The 26,458-nt window shown below is 43.8% G+C and overlaps 1 protein-coding gene and 1 long non-coding RNA gene across 3 annotated transcripts; one reads left to right on the top strand and one right to left on the bottom strand.

Annotated features, from left to right (window-relative positions):
* Window positions 1–20,158: 20,158 nt before the first annotated feature.
* Window positions 20,159–21,658, bottom strand: LOC139082852 (uncharacterized). Its single transcript, XR_011539179.1, has 3 exons — window positions 21,524–21,658; window positions 20,888–21,038; window positions 20,159–20,491 (listed from the first exon to the last, which is right to left on the bottom strand). It is a non-coding gene; the product is annotated as an uncharacterized lncRNA (long non-coding RNA).
* Window positions 21,610–25,139, top strand: PRR15 (proline rich 15). Of its 2 annotated transcripts, none has more exons than XM_008518414.2 (2): window positions 21,610–22,270; window positions 24,003–25,139. In XM_008518414.2, exon 2 carries the CDS (start codon window positions 24,156–24,158, stop codon window positions 24,531–24,533), a length of 378 nt encoding a protein of 125 aa, XP_008516636.1. In that variant the 5' UTR covers window positions 21,610–22,270; window positions 24,003–24,155; the 3' UTR covers window positions 24,534–25,139. The 2 variants fall into 2 exon arrangements, with proteins under 2 accessions (XP_008516636.1, XP_070472224.1); XM_070616123.1 differs by having other exon boundaries at window positions 21,669–22,270; window positions 24,008–25,139.
* The last annotated feature ends 1,319 nt before the right edge of the window (window positions 25,140–26,458 follow it).

Here is a 26,458-nt window from a genome sequence, read left to right on the forward strand (position 1 = left end):
TTCCAATTGTGACATCTTAGATGAAATGATGATGACAGTAATTAGGTATTTCTTATCATTATTATTTTAAGAGTGATGACTTCAAAGAGGAAAAGATATAACATGGTGGTGGGAAGGAAGAAGCACGAGCAGAAAAGGATTTGTCCCAGGTTGAAGCCAAGCCCACATAGTAATATGGGATATTGTAACAGGGCTCTATAACGTGTAATGAGGTTCACTTGACTCCTTTGCTCAATGTGATTGCAACACCTGATCCTCTCCAGCATGCTTTAGTCTCAAGCCTGCTCACCCGCGCCTATCTCCCCCACCATCTGGCAGCCTGATGTGGCTCCTCTTACCTGGCTTGAAATTCCTGTCGTTGGAATCACTCTAGGAGTTAGACCTGAAGGGAGGCAGCATTGTTTCCAGAAACTCACTGTTAAAATATCCACGAGTAGGTTGTGAGAGGTGGCCTGGGCAGGGTGGCTGGGAGAAGACAGTTCTGAGGAGGGGAGGAGAGCCCTTGTCTTTCTCCCATTATCATAAATGGGCACCTGGTCTCCACAGCTTGGAGGGGGCTGGTGCAGAATTTCAGGGATAGCAGCCTGGAAGGCAGAGGGAGGGGAGATAAAGGGAGCAGAGGAAAGAAATGTATTGCGCAGGTGAGGTGTAGCCTGGGCTGCCTTGACTCCTACTGAAAACCCAACTCAGTTAGCTTACAATTTCCCAAGATCTATCAGTCCCCAAATTTACAGTCAATCTTTTGATTTTAAAAATGTAATTTTCAACCAATATTTATCAAGCGTTTATTAATGGGCCGGACACTATGAATACTTGGGGGCAAGAAGGAGGCTTATCTTGCTGGAAGAATTAAATAATAAGTTTGGTCCAGCTGGGAGGGAAAGCTGGTTGTGTTAAGGATTTTGGACTCTAACATCAGGGGAAGAGGCGCTACTAATGTTTTTGGGTTTTTGTTTTTTTTTAAAAAAAAACTTAATTTTGGAATAGTTTTATATTTACAGAAAAGTTACAAAGATACTACAGAGAATTCCTGCGTTCTCCTCACTCACTTTCCCCCGATGTTAACATCTTATGTAACCACGGTACATTTATCAAAACTAAGAAACCAACATTGGTATATGACTAACGTTCGTACATTACTATTAACTAAACTCCAGACATCATTCACATTTCACAGGTTCTCTGCTAATGTCCTTTTTCTGTTCTAGGATACAATGCAGGGCACCCCACAACTTTTAGCATTAATTGGTTTCAAGGGACAGAGGACACAATCTAGTTTACATTTTCAAAAGATCACTTACTTGACTGTGGATCCATCGGAGAATCTGTGGGCAGACAGGGGTAGTGAGGACAGATGCGGGGAGGCAGATGTTCATTGCTGCCATATAGGACTGAGGTGATGGAGCCTGGATTGGATGGTAGCAAGGAAAAGATAAATGGAATTGAATTATATTTAGGAGGTAGCTGAAAAACTTTGGTTATAGATTAAAGAATCAAGGATGACTCCCAGGTTGCTTAATTTGACAACTGGATAATATTTACTGAAATGAACACAAAAAGATGAGCTAGGGGTTCTTGAGGAAGGGTGGCAAAAGTGAAGAAGATGATGAGTTCCCATTTTGGATGTGATGAAACAGAGATGCCTGTGAAATTTCCAAGCAGAGATGTTTTATAAGCAATTGCATTAACAGGCCCAGCTGGAACTGTGGATTTGGGAGTGACTCCCCAGAGGTAACAATTGAAACGTCAGGACTGAATGAGAGTACCAGGGACACAGAACAGAGAAATACCTGAGAGAGCCGATTCAGAGTTCTCTGGAACACCAGCATTCAGGGGAGGGGAAGAGAAACCAGAGAGGGCAAATGAGGTCTCTTTTAATGTAATAAAACATAGAGTGCAGCTCAGAAAGACTTTCCTGTCCTTAGGCTTGTTTCACAGTGTCCTAATCCATTTCTTTGTTCCACTTAGATTTATTTTGCTACATGCAAGGCACCAAGTGAGACCCCGTGCTTTGGAGGGGTTTGCTTAGTTAGATGCTTTATAAATGCAAATGAGCCGGTGTCATTTTTTTTTTCTCTAAGTTGAAAAGATGTTATCATACTCAAGGACCTCCTTCACTGCCTTCCTACTGCAGTTTGTACGTACGTCTAATCCAGCAGTTATCACAAAGTACAGCGGTTGTGTGTATGTCTGTCTCTCGCTGATGTACGAACTCCTTGAGATCAAGAACTGTGGCTGCCACGTGCTGGCCAGGCACACTCTGCTCATCCTGCAGGTCTCAACTGCCTGCTGAGACTTTCCCTGGCTTCCCCAGACAGAGAATTTAGGAGGTGCCAGCCATAAACATGTGAAAGCATGGGAAGTTCAGAGAACCATGAAGAGTTGGGTTTAATGAGAACATGAAGTGTGAGGACGACGAGGGGGAATGAGATTAAACAAGCAGGCCTGGGCCAGGGAATAAGGAACCTGTGTGCCAAGCACAAGTCAAACTTAGAAAGATCTGTCTGGTGACACATGAAGGATTGTCTATAGGTTGTAAGACCAGAGACACAGAATCCGACCGAGAAGCTGTTGTAGGCAACGACACCCTGAACTTGGCTCCCAACAAGAAGGATGGAGAAGAGTAATGGATATGAGAGAAATTAAGGGGGTTGTCAGGACTTACTGATTTGATGCCAGGATTGAAAGGAGGGGAGACTCACAAATGATACCCCCAATTCTGGTTTTTACAACTAAGTGAATGTTTAGGAAGATAAGAGAATATAGGAAGGGGAGCAGGTTCAGCAGAAGGAAATCGTGTTTCAGTTTTCGGGATGCATGTGGTACTACTGGCACACCCATGTAAAAATGCCTGGTAGGTGGTTGGACACGTGGTTTTGGACCTCAAGAGAGAAGGATGAGCTTGCAGATATGACCTGGTCAGACTGGATGGACAGCTAAAGTCAAGAGGACCAATAATAGGTATCTGGGTAGGAATAAAATCTAAGGAGCAGACAAAGGTAGAGAACTTTGCAAGTAAGTCAGGAATGACCAGAGGAGGAGGCTGAGAGTTGGGAGTGTAAGATAAAAGCAGGGGAAGACAGAACTTCAGGGATGGGGGAGCCAGCAGGCTCAAATGCTGCCGCAAGGTGACAAGGTGATGAGTCTCCTTTGGATATGGCGACTAAGGAGTCCCCCATAACTCAACAAGCTTTTCATTGGGGATGATATGGTGAAAGGCTGAACCTTAAGAAGCAAATGGGGGTAAAGAAAGAAGACAAAACCTGTAGTCAGAAAAACAGACAAAGCTCTCCTTTCAGAGGCTTATAAACCTCATATGTACGGTAAATCATCTATGGGAGCAAATTTTTCATTGCTGGCAAAAAACTATGACCTTATACTTTCTTGAAAAAAATTGTGTACTTCAAAATCTTCTTAAAGAATTAGGTATTACTGGAACAGATTTTTGGTCACTCTAGTTACCAAGCATGATACCTGGTTTTTCCTATGTCCTAATCTGTAAAATGGGTATAATCTTGGTTTGTTCTCGTTCCCTAAACTGGAAGTGGGCATAATAACAGAGTATCTGCTCTCCCCTCCCCAGCAGAGTGCGTTTAGGTTTCCACTGAGATCCTGAATGTGAAAACTGAAAGCTCAGTATGAACTGTAGAGTAATGTACAAATGTTAGTTATTGTACACACGCCCTTCCTTCCAAAACCAGTGCCCTGCCAGGTGGGCAAGGCAAGGTTAGACCATTAATTGGCAGGTTTGGAGGATGTGGAGGTGGGGGACTGGAGCAGGGCATGCCTCTCCGGGGCAACATGGGCTTCAAGAATCAGAAGTGCGGGTTAAATAGCCCACAAGGAAAGATGTTCCAACTCCAAAGTCTAAGCAGAGAAGACCTGTGGCAAGACAAAAATAGACCTCATCAGGCCAGGACCTCAGTGCCACAGACTAAGTCAGGAATAAACGTGTGTGCACACACACATGTGTTTGAGAGAGAAGGATGTGGGGTTCTTTTCCAGGGAGTCCCTTCTAAAACCCATGAGGTCTTTATGAGCCAATAGGTTTGTGACTCTTGAATGTGTCAAGATGACAACTCCCCACCTCAGGGACAGTCCTAAAATGGCAAGATTGGTACAGTACCTATTACCCATATGAGCATGGATTACTGACTAATAAGGAGGTAATCAATAACCTGAAAGAAACAGTGATTCATCAGCCAGGAAAAATGCCTCCTGCACATAACATAAAACTGATGCAAAGAGCTTAGAGAATAAGGACATTAATTATCTCAACAAGAAGATGTAGGGAATCTCGAAGGTTGGTGCTATCTTTCTTTCTTCTCCACCATCCTCAGCTTTTTGGCATTTCCCTCAGGCTTTGACTCACTTGGTTTTAAGGAGGTAGCTGCAAGGACAAGCAGGACATATCTTTCTCTTCCTGTGTGTCCTGTTTAACAATCAGGAAATCTTTCCCCCCACAGATGTTCCCTCACAACTCATTGGGCAGAATTGCATCGCAAGCTTACAGCTAAACCAGTGAAGAGCGAACAGAATGAGATTACCTTGATTCGTTTAGACCAGCATCTCACAGAGTGTGGTCCTTTGGCCAGCAGCATCATGACCGGGGGCTCGTTAAAAATGCAGCTTCTCAGACCTGCCTCATTGAATCTGAGGCTGGGCCCTTGCAATCTGGTTTTAACAAGTCCTCCAGGTGGTTCCAATGCAGGATAAATTTGAGACGTACTGGTTTAGAACAATCAGGGTTTCACCTAAACTGGGGATAGATCCACTCTCTCCAAGGCGTTTGGATACCTGGAGAAAATCAGGATGTATTAACAAAGACGACGGCAACAGCTTTGCAGCATTGGGGAAGTTGTTCAAACTCTCAGGCTGCATAGGACCTTCCACACCCACAGACCAATGTCCCCATGGGCCTCACCCCCATAGCCATAGAACCAGCTCTCTCTCTACTATAATATTGTCTAAACTGTAAGCTTCATGAGGGCAGGAATCTGATCTACTTTCCTCGCCACTTGAACCCAAGCCCCTAACTGGCACTGTGCCTAGCACACAATAGGCGCTCAAACCTCTTCTAAATGAATGGCATAATCCTTGTACAAATACTCAAATGTCCTATTAATATTTTGGTGTGATGGAGGAGGGGATGATTTTAGAAGCAGGAGAATCTGAAAATGCATATTGACTCTTGTCCACCATTCACAGCTTTGCCCAATATCTGAACCCTTCAGTTACTGAAGCTTTCTTAGAATGGTTATCCTTGACTCACCTAATCTTCACCATATTCTTTCTCCTTCTATCTGGTAGGAATGATTAAGCCTCAAAATAATTCAGTTTGGAGAATCTGAAGATTTAAGTCTCTTGCTCAATTGCAGTTTACACAGAAAGTGGTAGCTGTATGTGGCTGGGATCTAGTGCAACGTGGACATGAGGAAGTCAGGTGCCGGGTCTCGACAACCCCCTTGTTTAAATCGTGGCTCTATCACTGTCTGATCATGTAATTTAGGGAAAGTGACTTTACTTCTAAATCCTCGGTTTCCTCATCATCATAACAAACTAATATCAGTACCTATTCCATGAAGTTATTGTGGCACTCAGATAATCTATGTACAACACTCAGGATAGTATTTGGGGCACAGAGTAAGCATGCAAATGCTTGTCTAAAAACTCAACAGCTTGGGGAAACTTTTATGAGAATTCTTGGACCATTGATGTCCTTTCTTCACGGTTATAAGGCATCATCCCTTATTGCTACCTAGCATATTAGAGAGCTGCAGGAATGTTAAGAGTTTACAGCCCCGGGAGTATTTGAAGCCACAGCTGTCCCTGCTGTGGTGCGGTGGAAAGGCAGCACGCTAGCCCTTCAAGAGTACAAGGTTTAGAGCCACGAGCCCTGGCTGGGTCACGGATCAAGGCTTTGAACATTTCTGAGTCTCAGGTTTCTCCCCTTTGAAATGTGAAAATTAATGCCTGCCTGCCTGCTCGACCCACCAACCTCATGAGGTTATTGCTGGGGCCAGATGGCGTGGGAGCAGGTGTGGAGGTGCTGTCACATGCCCTCACACCACTCAGTCCAGCCTTGGTGCTCCAGCTCCCAGAGAATACTCTTCCTCGAGCCGCACCAACCGCCCTGCGGCTCCAGGTGTCTGCTCACTTGGCTTCTCAGTTGCCAGCACAGTTGACCACTCCCTTCTTCCCAAACCCCTCTTTCTTGGCTGCTGTGACACCACCCTTTCCCTCATCCTCTGCTCAGGCTCCTCTGCCTCTTCTCCTTCTGTAACTGTCCAAGTCCCTTGGCATGCCCTCCAATGCAGCTTCTCATCCTACTTTCTCCCTCGGCGATCACATCCACTCTGGCTCTGAGTGCTGTCTGTCAACAAATCCAAGTGATCCCTAAGATCCGGTAAGCTACACAGCACCCTGTAACAGTCTGCTTAAACCAGCTGGCATGCGATCTATTGCCCACGCCAAGGTCCCCGATGAACAGGCCCACGACTCCACCACTCAGCTCTTTAAAATCTTCACATCTGCCAAACTTGCATTGCATCAAAACAATTTAAAAATTCCAAATAAGTTAAAGGCCTTGATCCCACTCTCCTTTCTTCTTCTCCATTCCTCGGCACTTTATGCTGTTACTACATATGTTCAATATATACCATGTTTTATATAAATGATGCCATACTCTACATTATCATTCTATAACTTATTTTTTCCTCCTCCGTGTGATGTTTTTGAAATGTGTTCGTATTGATACATAGATCTACTTCATCCATTTTAATTGTTCTAGAATATTTTATTTAGCACTTCTGCAAGTGGTACATATTTAGATTGTTTTCTTTTTTCTATTGAACACAGCATTTCCATGAACATTTTAATTAAAGTCTGCATATGCTAGAAGTGGCATTGCCTTATCACAATGCACGCCATCAGCTTTGCTAGATGTTTCCCACTGTGAGTGTACCAATTTACACTCTCATCAGCAGTGTTTGAGAGTTCCCCTTCCTCTTGTCGACACTTGGCATTACCAAGCAAATGCTTTTGCTAACCCATTGACTGACCTATCTTTTTGTTTTAATTTGCATTTCCTTCGTTACCATTGAAGTTGAGCATCTTTTTTGATGTTGTGGCCATTTAATTGTCTCTTCCATGAATTGGCCGTTCATAACCTTTACCATTTCTCTACCGAATTCTTTCTCTACATCTATGGATTTATTAGAGTTCTTTATAAATTCCAAACTATTCCTTTATCAGTCATGGCATTGTATATATCTTCTCCCAGTATAATCAATCTTTTCCTTTATGGTTTGTGCTTTATGTAACTCATTTACAAAATTCATCCTAAGTCATAAAGATATTCTCTATATTTTTTGTAAAAGTATCCAAGTTATATTTTTCACATTTCTGTCTGGAAGCACATTAGGGTATATTTTTTTTCTTATGTGAATAACAAAGTATCTTAGTGACATTTATTGAATAAAGCTATGCTCTTCAATAGTGTAGTCACTAGCCACATGTGACTGAGCGTTTGAAATGTGATGAGTCCAAACATTTTATTTCTGTTGAACAGCTCTGGAATAGACCGTCTTTTCCCAAAGGGACGAGACTCCTCAAATTGCCATGGAGCAGATTTCCATAATTGCATAGGTCTGTTTCAGAATTCTCTATTCTGATCTGTTAGTCATTTTACCTAGCCCTGCACCAATACCAAACTCTTAATTTTTATGACTTTGTAATGGGTCTTGAAATCTTATTCCCATTTTTCAAAATCGTCTTTGTTCTTGGTTGTTTGCTCTCTCATATGAATTCTAGGACCACCCAGTCTAGTATTCCCCATCCCACCACCCAAATAAAATCTGTTAGGATTTTAATGAGAATGGCGTTCGAGAGCCAGCCCTGATGGCCTGGAGGTTAAAGTTCAGCACACTCCACTTCAGCAGCCTGGGTTCCATTCCCGGTCTCAGAACCACATTACTCGTCTGTCAGTAGCCATGCTGTGGTGGCGGTTCACAGAGAAGAAACCAGAAGCACATGCAACTAGAGTATATAACTATGTACTAGGGCTTTGGGGAGGAAAACAAAAAACAGTTAATTTAAAAAATGGCATTTGATTTATATTTTTGCAGAGAATAGATATGTGCCTTCACAATATGGTAGAGTTCTTTTATTTGAGTCTTTTTTTGTACCCATCAATAATGCTTTGCAATTTCTCACATGAAGTATATGCCCATCTCTTATAATATTTCCTCCCAGATTCTTTATACTTTCTGTTGCTATTGTAAATGGATTCTTTATTTCTAATATACTTCCTAATGGATTATTACAGACATTAGGAATCCTGCTGATTTACTATATATTAATATATATAAATATATATTAATATTAATCTAATATCCAATAACCTTGCTGAACCTCTTATTAGTTCTAATAGTTTGTCTAAATATCATCTTGGACTTTCTGTAAAATCATATTGTCTGCAATATGGACAATTTTGTCCCTTCCTTTCCAATTTCTCATAACTTTTATTTCTGTTTCTTATCTTACTGCAGTGGCTAGGACTTCTAAGAAATATAGAATAAATAGCTAAGATAACAGTCATCCTCTCCTTGTTTCTGACTTCAGTGAGAAGATGTTTAACATTTCACCATTAAATGTGATGTTTCTTGTGATTTCTACACCAGTGATTCTCAAACTTGGTGTATATCAGAGTCACCTACAGAACTAAGAAGAACACAGATACCCAGGCTTCTTGAAAAAGGAAAGGGCCTGGATCTTTGTATTTTTATCAAATTTCTCAGGTGCTTCTGCTATGCACCAAGGAACAAGACCCACTGCTGTGCATGAACACACTTGATTATGGCAAGAAATCTCTTCTAGTCCTCATTTTTTACAAAGTCATACATGGGTGCTGTTTTGTTAAATGCCTTTTTCTGAAATCTCTTGAGAAGATCTTTAGATCACATTTTCTCCTTTACATTGTTAACATGGTATATTACATAAATAGATTTCTCAATGTAAACCACCCTTATATACCTAGAAAGTTTTTTACCTGGTCATACGCTGTATGCTTTTTAATACGATGCTTTAAAGAATTGTACATGTAGCTCTCTTTCTCTTTCTTTTATTTTTTAGAATTTTACATCAAGCTTCATATATGAAATTGATCTGTAATTGTCTTTGCCTGAATAGTCCCTATTTTAGTTTTTTGTCTCATAAGTGGAGTTGCATAACTTTCTCTATTTTTCTTTTCTCTCAGAGAGTTTGAATAATAATAGTAAAGTAGTTAGTATTAGTTTCAGCTGCAAGTGGCAGAGACCCCAAATTACAATGGATTAAATAAGATAGAATTCATTTCTCTCTGATCTAAATTTCCAGGTGGGAGGTGTGGGTATAATATGGCAGCTCGTGTGCTCTGCTTCGGTGGCCCAGGGTTTCGCCAGTTCGGATCCTGGGCACGGACCTAGCACTGCTCATCAGGCCATGCTGAGGCCACGTCCCACATAGCACAACTAGAAGGACCTGCAGCTCGAATATACAACTATGTACTGGGGGGCTTTGGGGAGAAGAAGAAGAAGAAAAGATTGGCAACAGATGTTAGCTCAGGTGCCAATTTTTAAAAAATAAGAATAATAATAATAATATGGCAGCTCTGTCCTCATGAGGGAACCAGGTTCCTTCTATCTGGTTGTTCCAGTGGAGATCTCTCAGTGATTCCCTCACACAGCCCTGCTGCCTCCTACAGGCTTCATGAAACTCCTTTCACAGCCCTGGCTTCCAAAGGACACACACTTACACCCCCAAATCTGTCTCTGCTTGAATCATCCAAGCTGGCTTGGGTCCCTTTGTCACCTGAGCCTTCCCGGGGTTCCGCTTGGCCACAGTAATGCATGTACCTCTGCAACGCCATTGGTGGTGAGCAGCTCATAGCCTGCTCTACTCATCCTACCAGCATCAGCGAGCCTTTTACCTTTGGACTCTTCTGAGCATGAGTCAGGCAACTTTCTGAGAGTCCCCAAACTCCAGGGGACACACATCAAGTTCTCAGAAGGGTTCTCCGAAACTCTCCCAACTTGGACTTCCCTTCATCACAGAGCATTGCCACACTACTCCAAAAATCCTCTCTCTCAAAAGAAATCCTATCAAGCTCCTTTCTCACTCCTCTGCTTCCCCTTATATACCCTAAGGTGGGTGGGAAGCTAAGAATCAAAATATGTTTCATGCTCTCTTAGCATTCTCTGCAGAGTTGGGCTGTCACCTATTGTTCTCTGTCTCTGAGGCCTTGGCTGAAACTTGGTGACAACAAGAAAAGTCTCATTTAAAATCTTGTAACATATATTTTTTTAATAAGGATGTATTTCTTTGACAATCAGAAAAAAAGGTAGGTTTTACAAATAAATATTTAGGTAGTTTAAAATAGACTACCTAGCTGCAGGAAATGAACAGAAGTGCAGATTCACCTGATAGATTAGTATCTCTCGCCAAAGCCTCTCAAATCACTCAATTTGTTCCAGAATTCACTACCTCAGAAAAACGGAAAAATAATATAATGCCTATCAGTAGTGGATTTCTTAGATTCACTCGTGGTATTGCTACATAGTGGATACTATTCAATCATTAAAAAGAATATTTATTGACTTGGAAATTGTTCTCAACATTGAGCAATGAAGGAATATGCGGGTTATTACCCTATAATTGTTCTTTTAAAACACTGCTCAGTGCTTCTAGTTCATGCAACATGAAGGAGTAACTTTCACCATCTCCACTGCTACCACCCTGGTCCAAGTCACTATTGTCTCTCAGTGAAAACCTGTTAACAGCCTCCTAAGGCCGCTCCTTGCTTCGGCCCTGGCCTCCCCACAACCTGATTCTACCCCCAAGAGTCTCTCTCAACCCAGCAAGCAGAATGATCCTGTTAAAATATAAGCCAGACCTTGTCACTGCATTGCCTAAAATCCTCTGCTGATTTCCCATCTCACTCATGATAAAAGCCAGTCTTTAGAGTGGTGCATGAGGCTGACATACTTGACTTCTCTGGACCTCCATAAGTTCTCTGATCTCCTCTCCTATTACTGTCATCCAGACTCACTGCATTTCAGACTCATTCATGCCCTTCTGTTGTTCCTCAACCTGGCTAGGCACACTCTTGCTTTGGGAGTGTTGGCAACGGCTCTTCCTTCTGCCTGGAATGCTCTTCCTCCATTTATGTGCATGGCTCCCTCCCTTTCTGCCACTGGGTCTTCTGATCAAGGGCTTGGGCACACATCAACACACCTCACCTGGAAACCCCGGTGAGAAGGATTAGCAGGAACAGAGTTCTTTTCCTCGAGTGCCCAGTGGAGAGGCATCTTGTGCAGAGATTCAGATGGACACCTCACTGGGGTTGGGCTGCAGGACTCCTTTTTATAGGAAAAAAGAGAGAATGGCCTAGCCTCAGAGGAGCAAAACTTTTAGATTCATGTTCCAGCTTGCCCAGGCCTTGGAATTCTTGGAGGCTCCTGGTCCAGTGAGAAGTCGAGTTCAGACAGAGTCGTCCCTCCCACTACAGGAGAGAGAAAGAGCCCTGGAGCCATCAGCGGACAGTCCTGTTTTTCATTCCTCTAGGCATTGAGGTTTTCTAAACTTTTTATTTTGAAATAATTGTAAGTTGAGAAAGAAGTACAGAGTCCAGCGTACCATTCACCTGCTTCCCCAGTGGTGACATCTTACGTAACTCTAGTACATTACCAAAACCAGGAAGTTGACCAGTTTACAAGTCTACAGACCTTACTCAGTTTCCATAAGTTTCTAAACCCACATTCATGTGTGTGTGTATATCTGTGTGTGTTTGTTCTATGCAATGTTATCCCATGTACAGATTTGTACCACGTACCACAAAAATCAAGATATAATCTAGCACGGCAAAAGAACTCCTGCCTCTTTGTATTCAGGCCCCACTTCTGTCCCACTCCCTATGCCTGTCCCCTACAAATATCCGTTCTCCAGATCGCTAACTTGGTCATTTTGAGAATGTTATATAAATGGAGTCAAACAGTCTGCAACTGTTGGGGGTTCGCTCTTTTCACTGAGCATAATTTTCCAGAGATTCATCTAAGTCGTTGCGTGCATCAAGAGTTTATTCCTTTTTTATTGCTGAGAAGTATTCCATGATGTGGAGTGACCACAGTTCATTTTACCATTCACCCATTTTTTTTTTCCCGAGGAAGACTGGCCCTGAGCTAACATCCATGCCCATCTTCCTCTACTTTATATGTGGGACACCTGCTACAGCATGGCTTGCCACTCGGTGCCATGTCCGCACCCGGGATCCAAACCTGCGAACCCCAGGCCGCCGAATCAGATCTTGAGCACTTAACCGCTGCGCCATCGGGCCGGCCCTACCATTCACCCGTTGAAGGACATCTATGTTGTTTCCAATTTGGGCCTAGTATGAATAAAACTCCTATGAACACTCATCCACAGGTCTGTGTGTGATGTCTGTTTTCACTTCTCTGGGATAAATATCCAGGAGTGCAATTGCCGGGTCGTATTTTTGTGTTTAGTTTTTTAAGAGCAGTGCACCGTTACTATGTAAATAATCCAGTTTCTTCACATCCTCACTCATATTTGGTGTTCTCGTTATTTTCTATTTTAGCCGTTATGATAAGTGCATATTGATATCTCACTGTGGTTCTGATTCGCATTTTGCTAATGGTTAACAATGTTGAACATCTTTTCATGTGCTTATTTCTTATCTGGATCTCCACTTTAGTGAAACATCTGCTCATGTCTTTGCCCATTTTATAAATGGATTTTTTTTTACTGTTGAATTTTGAGGGTTCTTTATATATTCTAGGTAGAAGGCCTTTATCAGATATGTGGTTTGCAAATATTTTATCCTGGTCTGTAGCTTGCCTTTACATCCTCTTACCAGAGGCTTCTTCAGAGCAAAAGGGCTGTTTTTAGTTTTGATGAAGTCCAACTTAACAATTTTTTCATGGATTGTGCTTTTAGCCATGTCTAAGAACTCTTTGCCCAGCCCTAGGTCCGGAAGATGTTTTATTATATATTTTATTCTAGAGGTTTTATAGTTCACAGTTTTATATATTGTGTGATGTTTAAGTGAAGGTTCATTTTGTGCCTTTGGATATCCAAGTGTCGGGGCGGGGGGTGGGGAGGGACTTTCCAGAATAAGGATGAAAGGACATCCCAGGACGATAGCTGTGTGCTGGGCAGGGAGGAAAAACAGTCCAGACTGGAACTGTGTGGCTAAAGACACAACCACATTGAGGACTGCCACCACCATGCCTTCTGCTGCTGCACCATCTGACAATGTGCTCCCCCAAAACAAGCCAGTCTACCAAGATGAGGAGACTCAACATCCAGGAAACAGGGAATCCAACTCAAGGCATTCCTAGGAGGCAGCTGCGCGGCAGACCAGAGAGACATCAGACCATATTGAAGGAGAAGGAGGTGTCCAGGAGTGATATTTTTAGGAAAAACAAAATGGAACACATATTATTGATACGATCTAACTTGTAGAAAAGTGTACCAAGAAGCCATTGGAAGATGTAGAAGAAATTAGAACTAGGAAAAAAGGCAAGTCAATTGAAAGAGGGAAAAAAGGCCATTATTAAGGAAAAGTAAGAAGCAAACGTAGTCATCTGTATACTACAATGCCTAGTCTGAGCAATATTTACATAGGCATAATAATATAAACACGGAATAGTCAATTAAACAAAAGCTATAATATGATGCTAGGGGGAACACGGGGGCGGAGGAACAGAAGACACGGTGGAATAAGATAATTAAATCTGCAAATACTATAATAGAAGATTAATATAGAATGTCTGATATTAATAAACCAAAAGAGAGCATAATGTACATATTATTTAGAATTATGGTGATGTGTAAATGCTGGGAATAAAAAGCCAAAATTGTTGAAAGTGGTTGGGGAGAGGACTGAGGGAAGAAATGAAGCAAGAAACCCCTGTAATTGGCTATAAGCCCTGTAATAACATTTGACTTTTAAACTATGTGCATACATTACTTTAATAAAATAAAAAACTAATTTGGGGGAAAAAAGCAATGGTGCCATGTTGTCTGAAATAGCAGAGCCATGATGCTCTCGTTCTTTGCCTCCATCGGGTAAGATTCAGTGATGCGGGTTATATATTAAGATTCCAGGAACTAATGGAGCCACACTTATGAAATATAGTCCTTGGCTTGTGCCCTAGCCATAGTCTGGTAGTGACCTTACTTCTAAGGACTTTGTCTTATGATTTGTTAATCCTTTTCTGGTAACATTGCTTTCAAGCTTGACTGAGCACACTTCCTCATTTAACTACAGGTAATATAATTTGGGTGCTGAAAGGATAAAGAACATTCTGGAATCACGTACAGAAAACTTCTGCTTGATTTGATTTATTCATTAAGTGCATTCCTGAAAACAGTTAGATTCATAGCAAATTGTTGTATATTAAATACTCCCCAGTAAAGTGTAACATGATGTTCTTGTGGCGGAGGGTCGGGGGTGGTATCTAGCCCCAACCAACAATAATGACGGTCATCTTTAAGACTCTACCATTACTTTCAAACAACGCTTGGAAGTGATTGATTTGTAGAGTTTGTTCATATCATTTTCCCACACAGCTGATGAAAGAAATGACTCAAGGATAAACCAACATTTACGGAGTGCCTATTATGTGTCAGGCACTGTGCTGGGGACTTTAAAAAACGTATTGTCTACCTTAACGCTGGCAACCACCCAGAGAAGTAAATACTGTTATACTCACTTTACAGTTAAGGAAACCAGAGCCTAAAGATATTAAGTAATTTTCCCAAAGCCACACAGCTAAGTAATTCAAACCAATCATCAAGTCTTTTCACAAGAAATGTATATAATTACAATTCCCAGCATTAATTTGAGCTTTGAGGGCTCTGTGATTCCACGGGGCTTTAATATTTAAGCAACCACATATGATTGAACATTATTCTAAGTGGGAAACTTAGAAGACAAGGACCTAATTAGAATTGTTAAAGTATGACTGTGTCTTTTGATATAATTGCCTTGATACCAACAAAGGTTTATTGATCTAATGATTAACTAACAGGCAAAATGAGATTCAAATAGCAATATTAGAAGAACATTGTATTAGGGACAGAGTAACTCAAACAGAATCAAAATAAGTCCACCTCTTCTGGGTCCTGTGACCTTGAGCAAACTGCCTCAACTTTCTAAGGCAAAACCACAGGACTTGTAGTTCTATCTCTCAGGGTTGTTCTGCCTTTTAAAAAGTGGGCAACACACTATCCACTTTTGGATAAACCCACAGCAAAGTGAAAAGCCCGTAGCAAGAAATTTAAATTTGCCATTATGGTAAAAGGTAAACTGCAGCCAAAGCAGTTTCTCCCAGTATGTAAATGAAATTACACCACACGGATAAACCTGAATGTCCACTAAGTGAGCATGTAGAGTGTGACACTCACCTGTGTTGGCACTAAGCAGAGCTGAGCCCCGAAACTTTAGTGCACCTTCCCTGATGGCCTGTGACTTGCGAAAGCAGCTATTTCTTATGGAGTTCTAACTATGCAAGTTTGACATTGGCCTTGGTGCAGGTGAGGAAACGAAAAGATTCACTTCCTGCATCGTGTTACCCTTCCATCAGATATCCACCTTCCACCTGTACACATGTGACGTAATGAGCTGACACATCGACGAACCACAGAGGAGAAAACAACCTGGCAAATGAAGCATAACCCAATCAACCCCTGGAAAAGGGAAATGAACAACTGCAGATAGCAGGTCACCTTTTAAGGAGCTAGTTTAGTCCAGCCCTGACCTGGAACCAGGTGACCAGCCAGAGAACATTACCTTGGATGGTAACACATGACTTTTATTTACATCAATGATTTCCTAACAATAAATTTAAATTATCTCTGTTTCCTGAGAGAGTCAGGATATGCCATGGAGACTTGTACCAAAGTGTTATGTCTTCTAGATCATTCATTTATTTCCTAAGTGTAATATTTAATAAAATCTCAGCTGCCATCCTCTGGTGTTGCGTTATTCTGCCCCACTTGTATCTTACCACCTAACTCCACCTCCTCCGAAGGATATTGCAACACAACAGTGTTCTTCCAATTTTGTAACAAAAAACAACAATTTATCAGATAATTTGGTCCACCTACTGGTCACATCTCAAAATTAAAGAACATCAGGCTATTCTTACATGTAAGGACCAACTGAAATTTTATGCCATTGCACCTTATTACATTTCTTTTTACAAGTCAGTCATATTATAAGCAACAAAGTATTCATGTTTATGCATCCGGTGGTCACTCATTTAACAATATGAAGAACGATCGTTGCCAGGCAGCAGGCCAAGTCCTAAAGGTTCATTAGTGACATGGCCTACTGTTCATGGAGAGACACACAGCACAGTGATTCATTGGGTCCCTGGGCTCTAGAGCCAGTTTCCTGGAGTGAAATGCTGGCTCTGATACCTACCAGCTGTGTGACCTTGGGCAAGTAACTTAAGTTCTTAGTGTCTCAGTGACCTCATCCATAATAATAATAGTGCCTATTTCACAGAGCTTTTAGGGGATTAAATGAGTTAATATTTATAAAGCAATTGGAACTGTGCCTGGTATATAGGAAACATTATGCAAATGATCATTAAATAAGATAGAACTCATTTTCTGGTGAGGGAGTCAGACAATAAACAAATAAACAAGAAAATTATAGTCTAGTCATGGGGACAAACACCAAGCAAACAATTCACAATAATTAAAACACACTCATTCCTGTCAGTGGCAAGCTAGGTTATTTGGATGAATTCTCCTGCTGAAAACAGTTGGGTACCAAACAACTTCAGTGTTGATAGCCTCCTGGAGAAAAAGGGACAGGGCATAGGGTTCACCCAAAGAAGAGCAATTAACAGGAGAGCCTTCCCTGTAATGTTAAGTGTAGGCCCCAAAGGGCCATGCCCTCAGGGTTTGGGCAGCCCACAAGTAAACTATACTCCTCCCTTCCCCACTGGTCTACATGGACAATCAAGTTACTTAGGAACAGAAAAGATCCGAGAGGTAGGGAGGGAAATAACAAAGGGACTTGTCCCCAGAGGGTGTGACTATGGGCTCACATAAATCTCTTGTTTTCATTGTCCAAAAACTCTCAAGTCATGAACTTAGTGTAAAGTGATTCTGTCTGGTAGTGCCCCAAGCTCTTGAAAATCCTTCCTAGAGCAAGTGACTTTTGTCTGAGGCCTTAAATTTTCCTTACTACAATTTCTTAAGGAAAATGAAGGGCATACAATAATATCCAAGAATATCAAGAAAGAAGATCCACGAAGGGAGTAGGAGTGGGGAGTGGGAAGAGAGAGCTGCTGTTGATGGAATTTCAGGGAGGCTGCACTGTGCAAACCAGGTTTGCTTAGGTCAAGTGGACAGAAATGATCAGGAACGTTTTGTGACTATTATTTGTGTTAACCTGACAGGGTACAGGATGAGATGCTATAAAAAGTGGATTCCCACTTCAGGGCACTCTCTCTAAAAGTTTATAAACTAAATCCAACAACACAGAGGTGAATACACAGAAAGGAGAGAAGAAACATTAAACACCAGTCCATTGGGGATTATGAAGGAAAAGGCCAAGAGATATACACGTGTAATTCTCAAAGGATGGAAGAATCCATAAAAGAAGGGAATGAAGGAAGGGAGGGATGGAGGGAAGCAAAAGTATGAAAGGAGTAAAGCATGAAGATAGGGGGCAAAAAGAATAAAACACACAACCAGAAGGACCTACAGCTATAATATACAACTATGTCCTGGGGGGCTTTGGGGAGAAGAAGAAGAAAAGAAGATTGGCAACAGATGTTAATGTTAGCTCAGGTGCCAATCTTTAAAAAAGAAAAAACAACAACAAACACTCCAACATTCACCAGGGTTATCCTTGGGAGAAAAGAACATAAATGACCTCTATTTTCCTCTTTTTTTTTTCTTTTTTTCTTTTTGCTGACAAAGATTCGCCCTGAGCTAACATCTGTGCCAATCTTCCTCTATTTTGTATGTGGGACGCCACCACAGCATAGCCACTGACGAGTGGTGTAGGTCTGCACCTGGGAACTGAACCCAGGCTGCTGAAGCAGAGTGCACTGAACTTAACCACTAGGCTACGGGGCACCCCCTCTATTTTCCTCATTTTGATTAGCTATATTTCTTAAATTTTCTCATAGTGTGCTTTCCTTTGCCCAGTTCTCGCTATAAATGCTCTAAAGGAAGATAATCAATTTCCCAGCATCCGATGCAATGCCAGGTTTGCTGGGATTGCAAATGCCAGGTTTAACCTTCAGCTGAGAAAGAAGCAGTTTAATATAAAAAAGCAAAAGACGTAACGTGTTCTTACTCAAACCATCAACACATTTTTGAAAAATAAACAATGACAAGATAAAATATTATTAAGAAATGTAAGCATTGCCCAGTATGAGCATATTTAAACTCTGTAACATTAAAATTCATCTGCTATCCACTGGACAGATAAATCAACTTTAAATGCATCTACACTGTACGATGTCCAGCTCACCAACACAGAAGTGTAGGTCCAGCCAAGTCCTCCTTACAGCACCAACCAGCAGGATTCCTAGATCGACAGTTACAGAACACAGTTATATCTAACACTAACCTTCTTGTGTGAGGTTTTTGGTTTTTGGGTTTTTTTTGCATGGGGGTGGTTATAAAAATTTTGTAGACTAAAACAGTTCTAGATTCAATCAATGGAGGAAAATAAGTCTTAATTGTTTTGATTTAAAACTCTGTCTTTAAAAGTCAAATTACTAGGATGTCTCAGATAATCTGATGATCCTCACCTTTGGAACTTGCTCCTCCATGCACTGTGACATATCTTTACCTACTCATTCCCTTAAATTCAAGCCTTTTCAATGAAAATGGCTTATTTTACAGATGCATTCCCTGCCTCTAAAAACTTGCCCATCACTTAAACATTTCACTAAATCCTCCTTCCCCCATGAAGAACTTTTCAGATTGGTCAGAAAAAAGTGACAACACTACCTTTTCCCCTTTTGAACAATATCATTTTTTTCTGTAACTATAATAGACCATAGCAAAGAGGAATGTGTTTAGCTGCAAGTAACAGAAAGTTGTGTTTAAATCTGTGGTTAAATCACAGGAATGTGTATTATCTCATCGAACTCAAAGTCTGGAGGTAGGTGGTTCCAGGGTTCTTTCAGGGGCTCATCAGTACCATCAAGGACCCAAACACGTCTCACACTCCCACACCTCTATCCTTAGCTTAGTGGTTTTTATTCCCACGCCTGCTGCCTCACTGTTGCAAGATGGCTGCTGGAATATCAGCCATCACAGCCTCACATTGCTTACATGTAAGAATCAAGGCTGTAGCAAAAGATGTTCTTCTCTCAGAAGGCTCTGCCCTTTATCCAGATTTCCAGAAGTCTTTCCTATGGCCTCATAAACAAGAACTGGATCACATGGGTACGCCTAGTTGCAAAGAAGGCTGTGAAAGTATCTCCCTTTTAAGCCTCTACTTAAACCCAGGCTCTTCTTTTGTATGAGTTAAATGAAACAGTGTCTGTTCTACCTCCGAAATCTCTTTTGCATACACCTAATTCCCTTCACCTCCCCCACTGCCACCACTCTACTGCAAGCCATCAAAATATCCCACTTCAACTGCTCCAACACTCCCTAACAGGTTTCCCTGCAGCCCGGCCTCGTCCCCTCTACCATCCACTCCTTATAGCTACAGCGATACTTTGAAGGCAAATCTTATCACATCACTCCCTCTTCAATGGATTATGTTAAAAATCCTACCATGACTGACAAGGTCCTGAATGATCTGTCCACACCACCTTTCCAGCCTCATCTCCTGCAGTGTTTCAGCTCACTCTGTGTGCTCAGCTCACTGGCCTTCTCTTTGCCCCTCAGAACCCCAACTGCCTTCACATCTCAAAGTTTTGCACGTGCTATTCCCTCCGTCTGGAATCCTCACCCATTCTCCACCTCCCTAGTCCTTTCTGCCTAATTGCTCCTTAGCTTTGCTGTCTCCATTTAAACATTTTCACTGCATGCAAGGGTTATTTGTAAGGTGTTATCACTAAGTCAATGAAACATAGAAATATTCCGTTGTTAGATATAAATGAGAGGCATGGAAGGGTATGCATTTTTTAATTTCAGCAATTAGTAGGTGTTCACTTATTAACAAAATGATGCCCCCTTGTTAAATCACGCATGATGAGGAGCTATTCGGCAGCATTAATTTTCTTTTCCTAAATGTCTTCATTCTTTCACGCATTGGATCAACAAACAATGTAGCAAACCAGCTCCACAGCTTCCTAGTGGGGATGATGCCTCTGACAAGGGCCTTCCTCCTTAGTAACGCATCTTCACCTGTAATGGGCTGACGCTACGATGGCTTGTCCCATCCTCATAGTGAGTAGCCTGTCTTTTTTCAGTCCTGGTGCTATCACAGAACGTTTACTCTCTAAAATGAATCCAAATAAATACATGGAAAATGCATCACTTTCAAATACACACTGCTGTGCATACCATTTTAAAATCCAAGAACGCTAAAACTAAGAAGATAACGATATAAAGTATTAATATTTTTATCGTAGCACATGCATTGAAATACTTTATAAAAATTTCTTTCTCCTAATTCTATATGGTAAGTTATTTGAGCTGGGCATCATGTCTGTGACTACTTTTATACTTCAGAAAGTCCTCAGATGCTCAGACATCAGTTGCTCCATACTCAGTCTTCCAGAGGAGTTTAAACATCAGCTTAAGTCAAAATAGTTCTTGGAAAAAGAAGAGTATCCTGGAAGATGAAGCAGCCTGCACCTCTACCTTCTTTAGTGAAAATGTCTTCTGTCCATACCTTTCTGTCCAACCAACAAAAAGCACCGATAGGTGACCAGGAGCTAAAGCTTCCTGAACCTTGAAGCAATTCGCTCGTCCACTTCCTGCAGCGGCTCGGGGCTGGGTTTGCACTCCCCGGGTGGGGTGGCTGTCCAAGGGACCTCCAGACCCTAGGGAAGGAAATTCACATCTTCGCTTAATCATGTTAAGAGCCCAAGACCGTCAGGCTGCGGTATAACATGCTGGTTAAGACCGCGGGAGCTGAAGCCAGACCTCCCGGGTTCAAATCCGGCTCTGCCACGTACCAGTCACGCACCCTTGGGCAACCGTTTACCCTTTCAGGGCTAGGATCTCCTTGCCTGTCAAGTGAGCATGATAGTAGTACCCACCTCCTGGGGTAGCTGTGAGGAATAAATGAGTGAATCCACGGAACGGCGCCTGGCTGGCACACAGAGAACTCAGTATTACAGCCTTTCAACTAAGAGCGCCAGAAACTTTGCAACATTTTGCCTAGGTAGGAAACCGCTCATGTGAGTTACAAAATTTGGGGTCCCCAGATCTGAGTAGCCATGGTGGGGACCCATAGAGGAAGGGGGGGGGGACCAGGGTAGAAGCAGAGGGAGAGCTGCGGCGACATTTATCTTCCAGAGCCCACCTCTGTCTCCTGGCCTCCGGTCTCCAGGTTTCTTCTTCGAGAAGGAGTCGGATGGGTGAGCAGCGCGGCACAGCCCTTCTCCAATCAGACGCCACAAGGCTGGCGCCACGTCTGCGACCTGATCCAATCTCGTCCCCCGGAGGGCGGGAACTCGAAGTTCCTACCTACACCTGTAGCAGCAGTGGCCGCCTCCTGGTTTTTTTTCTTCTTCTCTACGTCTTCTTCCCGCTGTCCTGGGCTTCAGGTTTCCCGAATCACTTGACGAGGAGCTAGCAGGTGGGCAGATGTCTTCCCACGCCGAGGACAGACGCGTAGGAAGGTTCAATGCACTGGAGTGAGCTGCCGGGGTCCCATCTCCCGGCAGTTCCCGGGCGGCGCTGGCAGGGAAGAGGGACGCGCTCGAGAATTAAAGGCTACTACGCAGGAGGACCCGCTTGGGCATTCACCTGTGGCAGTGAGCTCGGCACCCACTCGCCGCGGCGCCCTCCGGTTGGAGCCGACAGCGCTGCGAGCCCGGGGCTGCCGCCGCCACTGCGGCGGGCAGAAGTCGGAGGCGCCAGGAGAGGTCAGCAGCAGCAATCAGCGTAGCTGGACTGCGAGATTTCGGCTGGCACACTTTCCAGAAAGAAGCACGACCTCCCCAGGACCGCGCGAAGGAACGCCGCGGCCCGGCTTCTAGGTTGCCCCAAGCGCACCCCCTCTGTGCTCTCGGCGGAGAGCGCGGCGCGTCCTGGGAAACCAGAACAGGTGAGCAATCAGGGTGATTCTGCCAAAACAGAGCCCATTCCGGGGTGTCACCCTGGGGTACTCCCCCGGCGCTCGAGAAGTTGCGAACCGCAGGCACTCTGTGTACATTTGCGTAGTTTGCAATCTTTTCCTTGCGCAACTCGTGCAAATCCCTTCCTTACACACAAAGTTGATTGTGGAGAAGAAAGTGTAGGGTAGAAAACAGAAAGCATCAGGACGTCCCACCACCGCCGCCAGTGAATAACTTGGGGCGCTCTTCCCATATGTAAGGTAGAGGGAGGGGGATGTTTGCAAACCCAACTGCAAACTGTGCCTGAGGGTGTGGGTGCCTTTTGTACGGAAAGAACTTTTGGCCGTTTTTTCTTCTATTGTTTCGAAGACGAAACCCGAGCGTGCCCTCGGGGCGTCCTGGGGAGGAGCCGGTGCCGCGGTCCCTGCGCGCCGCGGAGGCCGCCTCGCGTAGGCGCTCAGACTTTTCTTTCTCCGCGGTTCGGGGAGGAGAAGCTGTAACAGCAAACGCCGCTGAAGTTGTGCTCTGCGGCGCGCCGGCGAACCCCAGGAGCGCGTGGGACGGGAAGGAGCCGAGCGGAAACCTGGAAATGAGCCGGACGCAAGCGAATCCTGCGCACTCGCGGCGTTAGTGCCGGATAGACCCAGCACAGAAAGTGGCCGAGAAGTCGCCTTCCGATGTTAGCATCTTAGGTGCTAATAAACAGCCTTTTCGCTCAGCAGAGTGCGGTTTTAAAAACCGGGAAGAAGCAAGTTGGCTTGGAGTTCCTGGTTGCGCGCGCTCTCTCCTTTGGAGGAGGGGACCGCACAAGGAAAAGATCAGAAGCCTTTAATTTGTCACTAAAAATCTCTAGAGTTGAATTGCCTAGTACAAACAGACTCGGTGCATATTTTGATACAGAGTTAAGGGAAAAAGGACACTTGCCGCTTGGCCTCGTCTCAACCATCGGCCGGGGGTGACTTCAAAGAGACGCATGACTGGCCTCTGGGGAATGAAAGAAAGAGTAGGATGGCGGTTTTCAAGGGAAGTTAAACCTAGACATGCTTTTCTGAGTCACGAGGCAGAAGTTATGTCAAAAGCAGAATTTAAAAGAAACAAAACACCATGAGCTTGTCCCTCGCTCTTACTGACATGTAAATTCCCCCTGAAGAATCACATCGAAAAGGATCCTGGGACAGAAGTCTGTGGTGCAAAAAGCTTTGAGGGAAATTTCGGAACTGATCGACAGGGGTCTAATATTCATTGTTCACCTGTAACGGGCACGCGCTTACTTGCAGGTGCCCTCCTCCTAGGTGCTCATCCAAGGAGAGGTTGTTCTGGGCAGGGTGGGTCACGTTTGGGCGTCCGTCTACTGTCAGGTAGAGTGACAGCACAGGCCATTTTGCCTCCCGGGCCTGGTTAATCCAGATGCCCCGGAGTCTCCCCAGTTGCCCCTCGCTCGCTGCCTGGTGCACTTTCCCCTGGCGGCGAGGCAAAGGTTGAGACTGGGGAGTGCCAACACTCCGTCTCGAGACCAGATGGTGGCGCCCTGGAGGCCACTGGTCCGCCTGCGGCCTCGGGGGCGCGGCGGTGCCCTCTGAGGGCTGCGCGGCTCCGGGCTGGAGGCTCCGGGCGCTCAGACCCCGGTCGATCGGCGGCGGGGAGAAGCGAAGGGGAAGAAGCGGGATTGGGGGGCACGTGACTTCGACAAACCCAGTAACCGAGTTTTGTTTTCTTCCCCAGCACAGGCCGCTGCCTCGGCTCCCACCCCGCAGCCCGCCTGCGAGCAACCGGGGGAAAGGCCGGAGCGGACGCCGGAGACCACCGGGAGGGAGGGGCCGCTACCGCCGAGGCTCTTGCCCACCCGCGGCGCCCGGGCCCCTTGGCCGGCGGGCCATGGCCGAGAGCGGCACGGGCAGCTCGGGCCCCTGGTGGAAATCGCTAACCAACAGCAGGAAGAACGGCAAGGAAGGCACGGTGGGGGCGCAGCCTCCGGCCCAGCCTGCCCCCGGGGAGCCCGCGCCGCCCAGCCCGGACTGGACTAGCGGCTCCCAGGAGAATCAGCACCCCAATCTCCTCGGGGGCGCCGGCGAGCCCCACAAGCCAGACAAGTTTTGCGGGGAGAAATCGGGCAACAGCCGGCGCAATCTGAAGATCTCGCGCTCGGGCCGCTTTAAGGAGAAGAGGAAAATGCGCGCCACTCTGCTCCCCGAGGGAGTCAAGTCCCCGGAGGAGGCGGGCTTCCCTGGTGACCCCCAGGACGACAAGCAATAGCCCGAGCGCTCCAGGACGGTCTCTCTTCCCACCACGCCTCCCCAACCCCCAGTGCTAAACCCGAGAATTCTGACCCGCCCCTGTACTTGGTGTCTCATCCCACGAAATAAGAATATTCACGCAAGGCCTCCACGATTTTATCTTCCTGGAAATTGAAGTGTCAATTGAGTTTTCCATATTTCACGACTGAAGGATGCATTAAGTATTTATTCGTGGTAAGGGAAGATTCCTGCCACAGAGGAAGTTGGCATAATTATTTTGTTCTAAAAGCTTCTGTGGCCTCCACCCCTTGTATCGCCAATGGAAGTGAGAAGGGTACTTCTCTAAGAGATGGTAGCTCAGCTGGAACTGTGCAGCCTCTCAAATGAGGAAGGCATGCTCTGATTCGGAACTTGCTGTTGGAAAGCAAACCACAATGCTGTTTTTAATGCCTGAGAAATGCACTTTACAAGTACTCCTGTAGAGTTACACCTTAAGTGAAGGGATGGGAAAGAGCAAGCAGTCTTAACTAAAAGCATTTCAAGTAAAGCAAGATTGCTTTTAATGTTGAACTACAAAACTGTACTGCCTATCTTAGTGGGGACCATTAAAATTGTTGCACTGTAAGACTTAAGGCAACTTTTGTATTGTTTCCATTGCAAGGCTGAAGCCCATCATACTTAAAAGCAGACATGCAAAATCCAAGGTGACAGAGTTAATCGTTTGCCACACAACATAACAGCTACTCTTGGAAAGCTGCAGAGAGGAGAATATTGCTAGAAACTAGCAATACCCAGACTGGAACCAGTTAGCCGAATGTCCCAATTTACTAACCAAATTCAAGAAAGGGAGCGAGGGGTACTAACTCACTATTCCTAAATTCTCTTTTTATTTCACTGCATCTTCACAGAGTAGAATAAGTCACAATGCTAGTAATAATTCTTATCGGTATCCATTGTTAACCTTACAGACTAAGAATTATCTGAAAACACTCAAACAGATGGACTGAACTCAGCTTGTGCAAAGCTGGCTTTTTTCCCCAGTCCTTTGCTTCAGAAGCTTTTTTTTTTTTTTTAGTTTGAGGTATGCATTTAATCTAGTTTCAAAGCCTTTAGATTTACCAACCTGAAGATTCTCAACAAAAATCTACCTGTTTGCTTTTGTTATAAGCTTGAAGAAGAAGAGTAAATGAATACCCCTTGCTTTCAACAAATTACAAGAGACTTATTGTAGTTGTTAAGATCCACTGGGATCATTTCCCACAGCAGTTCAGTTCATCTACAAACATCCAGAAATGCATAGCAGGGAAATTGCTTTGATCAAAGTGTGTATATTTTTTTAGATAATTACAAGCAAGAACTTGATTGAAGCTTCTGAGTTTGTTATATACAGAGAAGCAGTTTTTTGTTTCTTCCAAATTAGCAATTTATAAAATAGCAAAACATGTTGATTGTTTAAAGAGACTTAACAAAGAAACGATGCAAATGGCTATAATGGATTTAAATTAGTGAATCCAGCTTGGGTACCAGCAGAATAAGAGTTTACCACTTGATACATGAGTTTCCACATACCAAGCCTTACTCCAAAGGAAATTGTTTACATGGGGATTAGGAATACCTTAGATTAAAAGAGAAAGTATGTGAGCTTTTAAAAAAAAAAAACAAAAAAACATAAGAAAGCTTTTTTGCTGTGTATTTAGAACTGAGAAGGACATGACCAAAATCTCATCACGGTGAGCTTCCTGGATGAGGAAGACTTTGCATTAGTTTTAAGGGGACCTGCCATCTCCAGACTCCAATGCAGAGGGAGTTGGGAACTTGGACTTGAGAAGAGGCTCATGGTACAGGAGGGGGCTGTGGGCTGGCAGTGAGTAGCACAGAAGCTGTCGAATAAGGCTTTAGAACAGTTTCATAAAGTATTTTAATTTCACTCTATAAAAAGTAATT

This window comes from Equus przewalskii, chromosome 4 (assembly GCF_037783145.1).
Source record: "Equus przewalskii isolate Varuska chromosome 4, EquPr2, whole genome shotgun sequence".
Lineage (NCBI taxonomy): Eukaryota > Metazoa > Chordata > Mammalia > Perissodactyla > Equidae > Equus > Equus przewalskii.

What these genes read in the sequence shown, in the direction of transcription:
- PRR15 (XM_008518414.2), top strand. Translation starts at nt 24,156, where the DNA reads ATGGCCGAGAGCGGCACGGGCAGCTCGGGCCCCTGGTGGAAATCGCTA.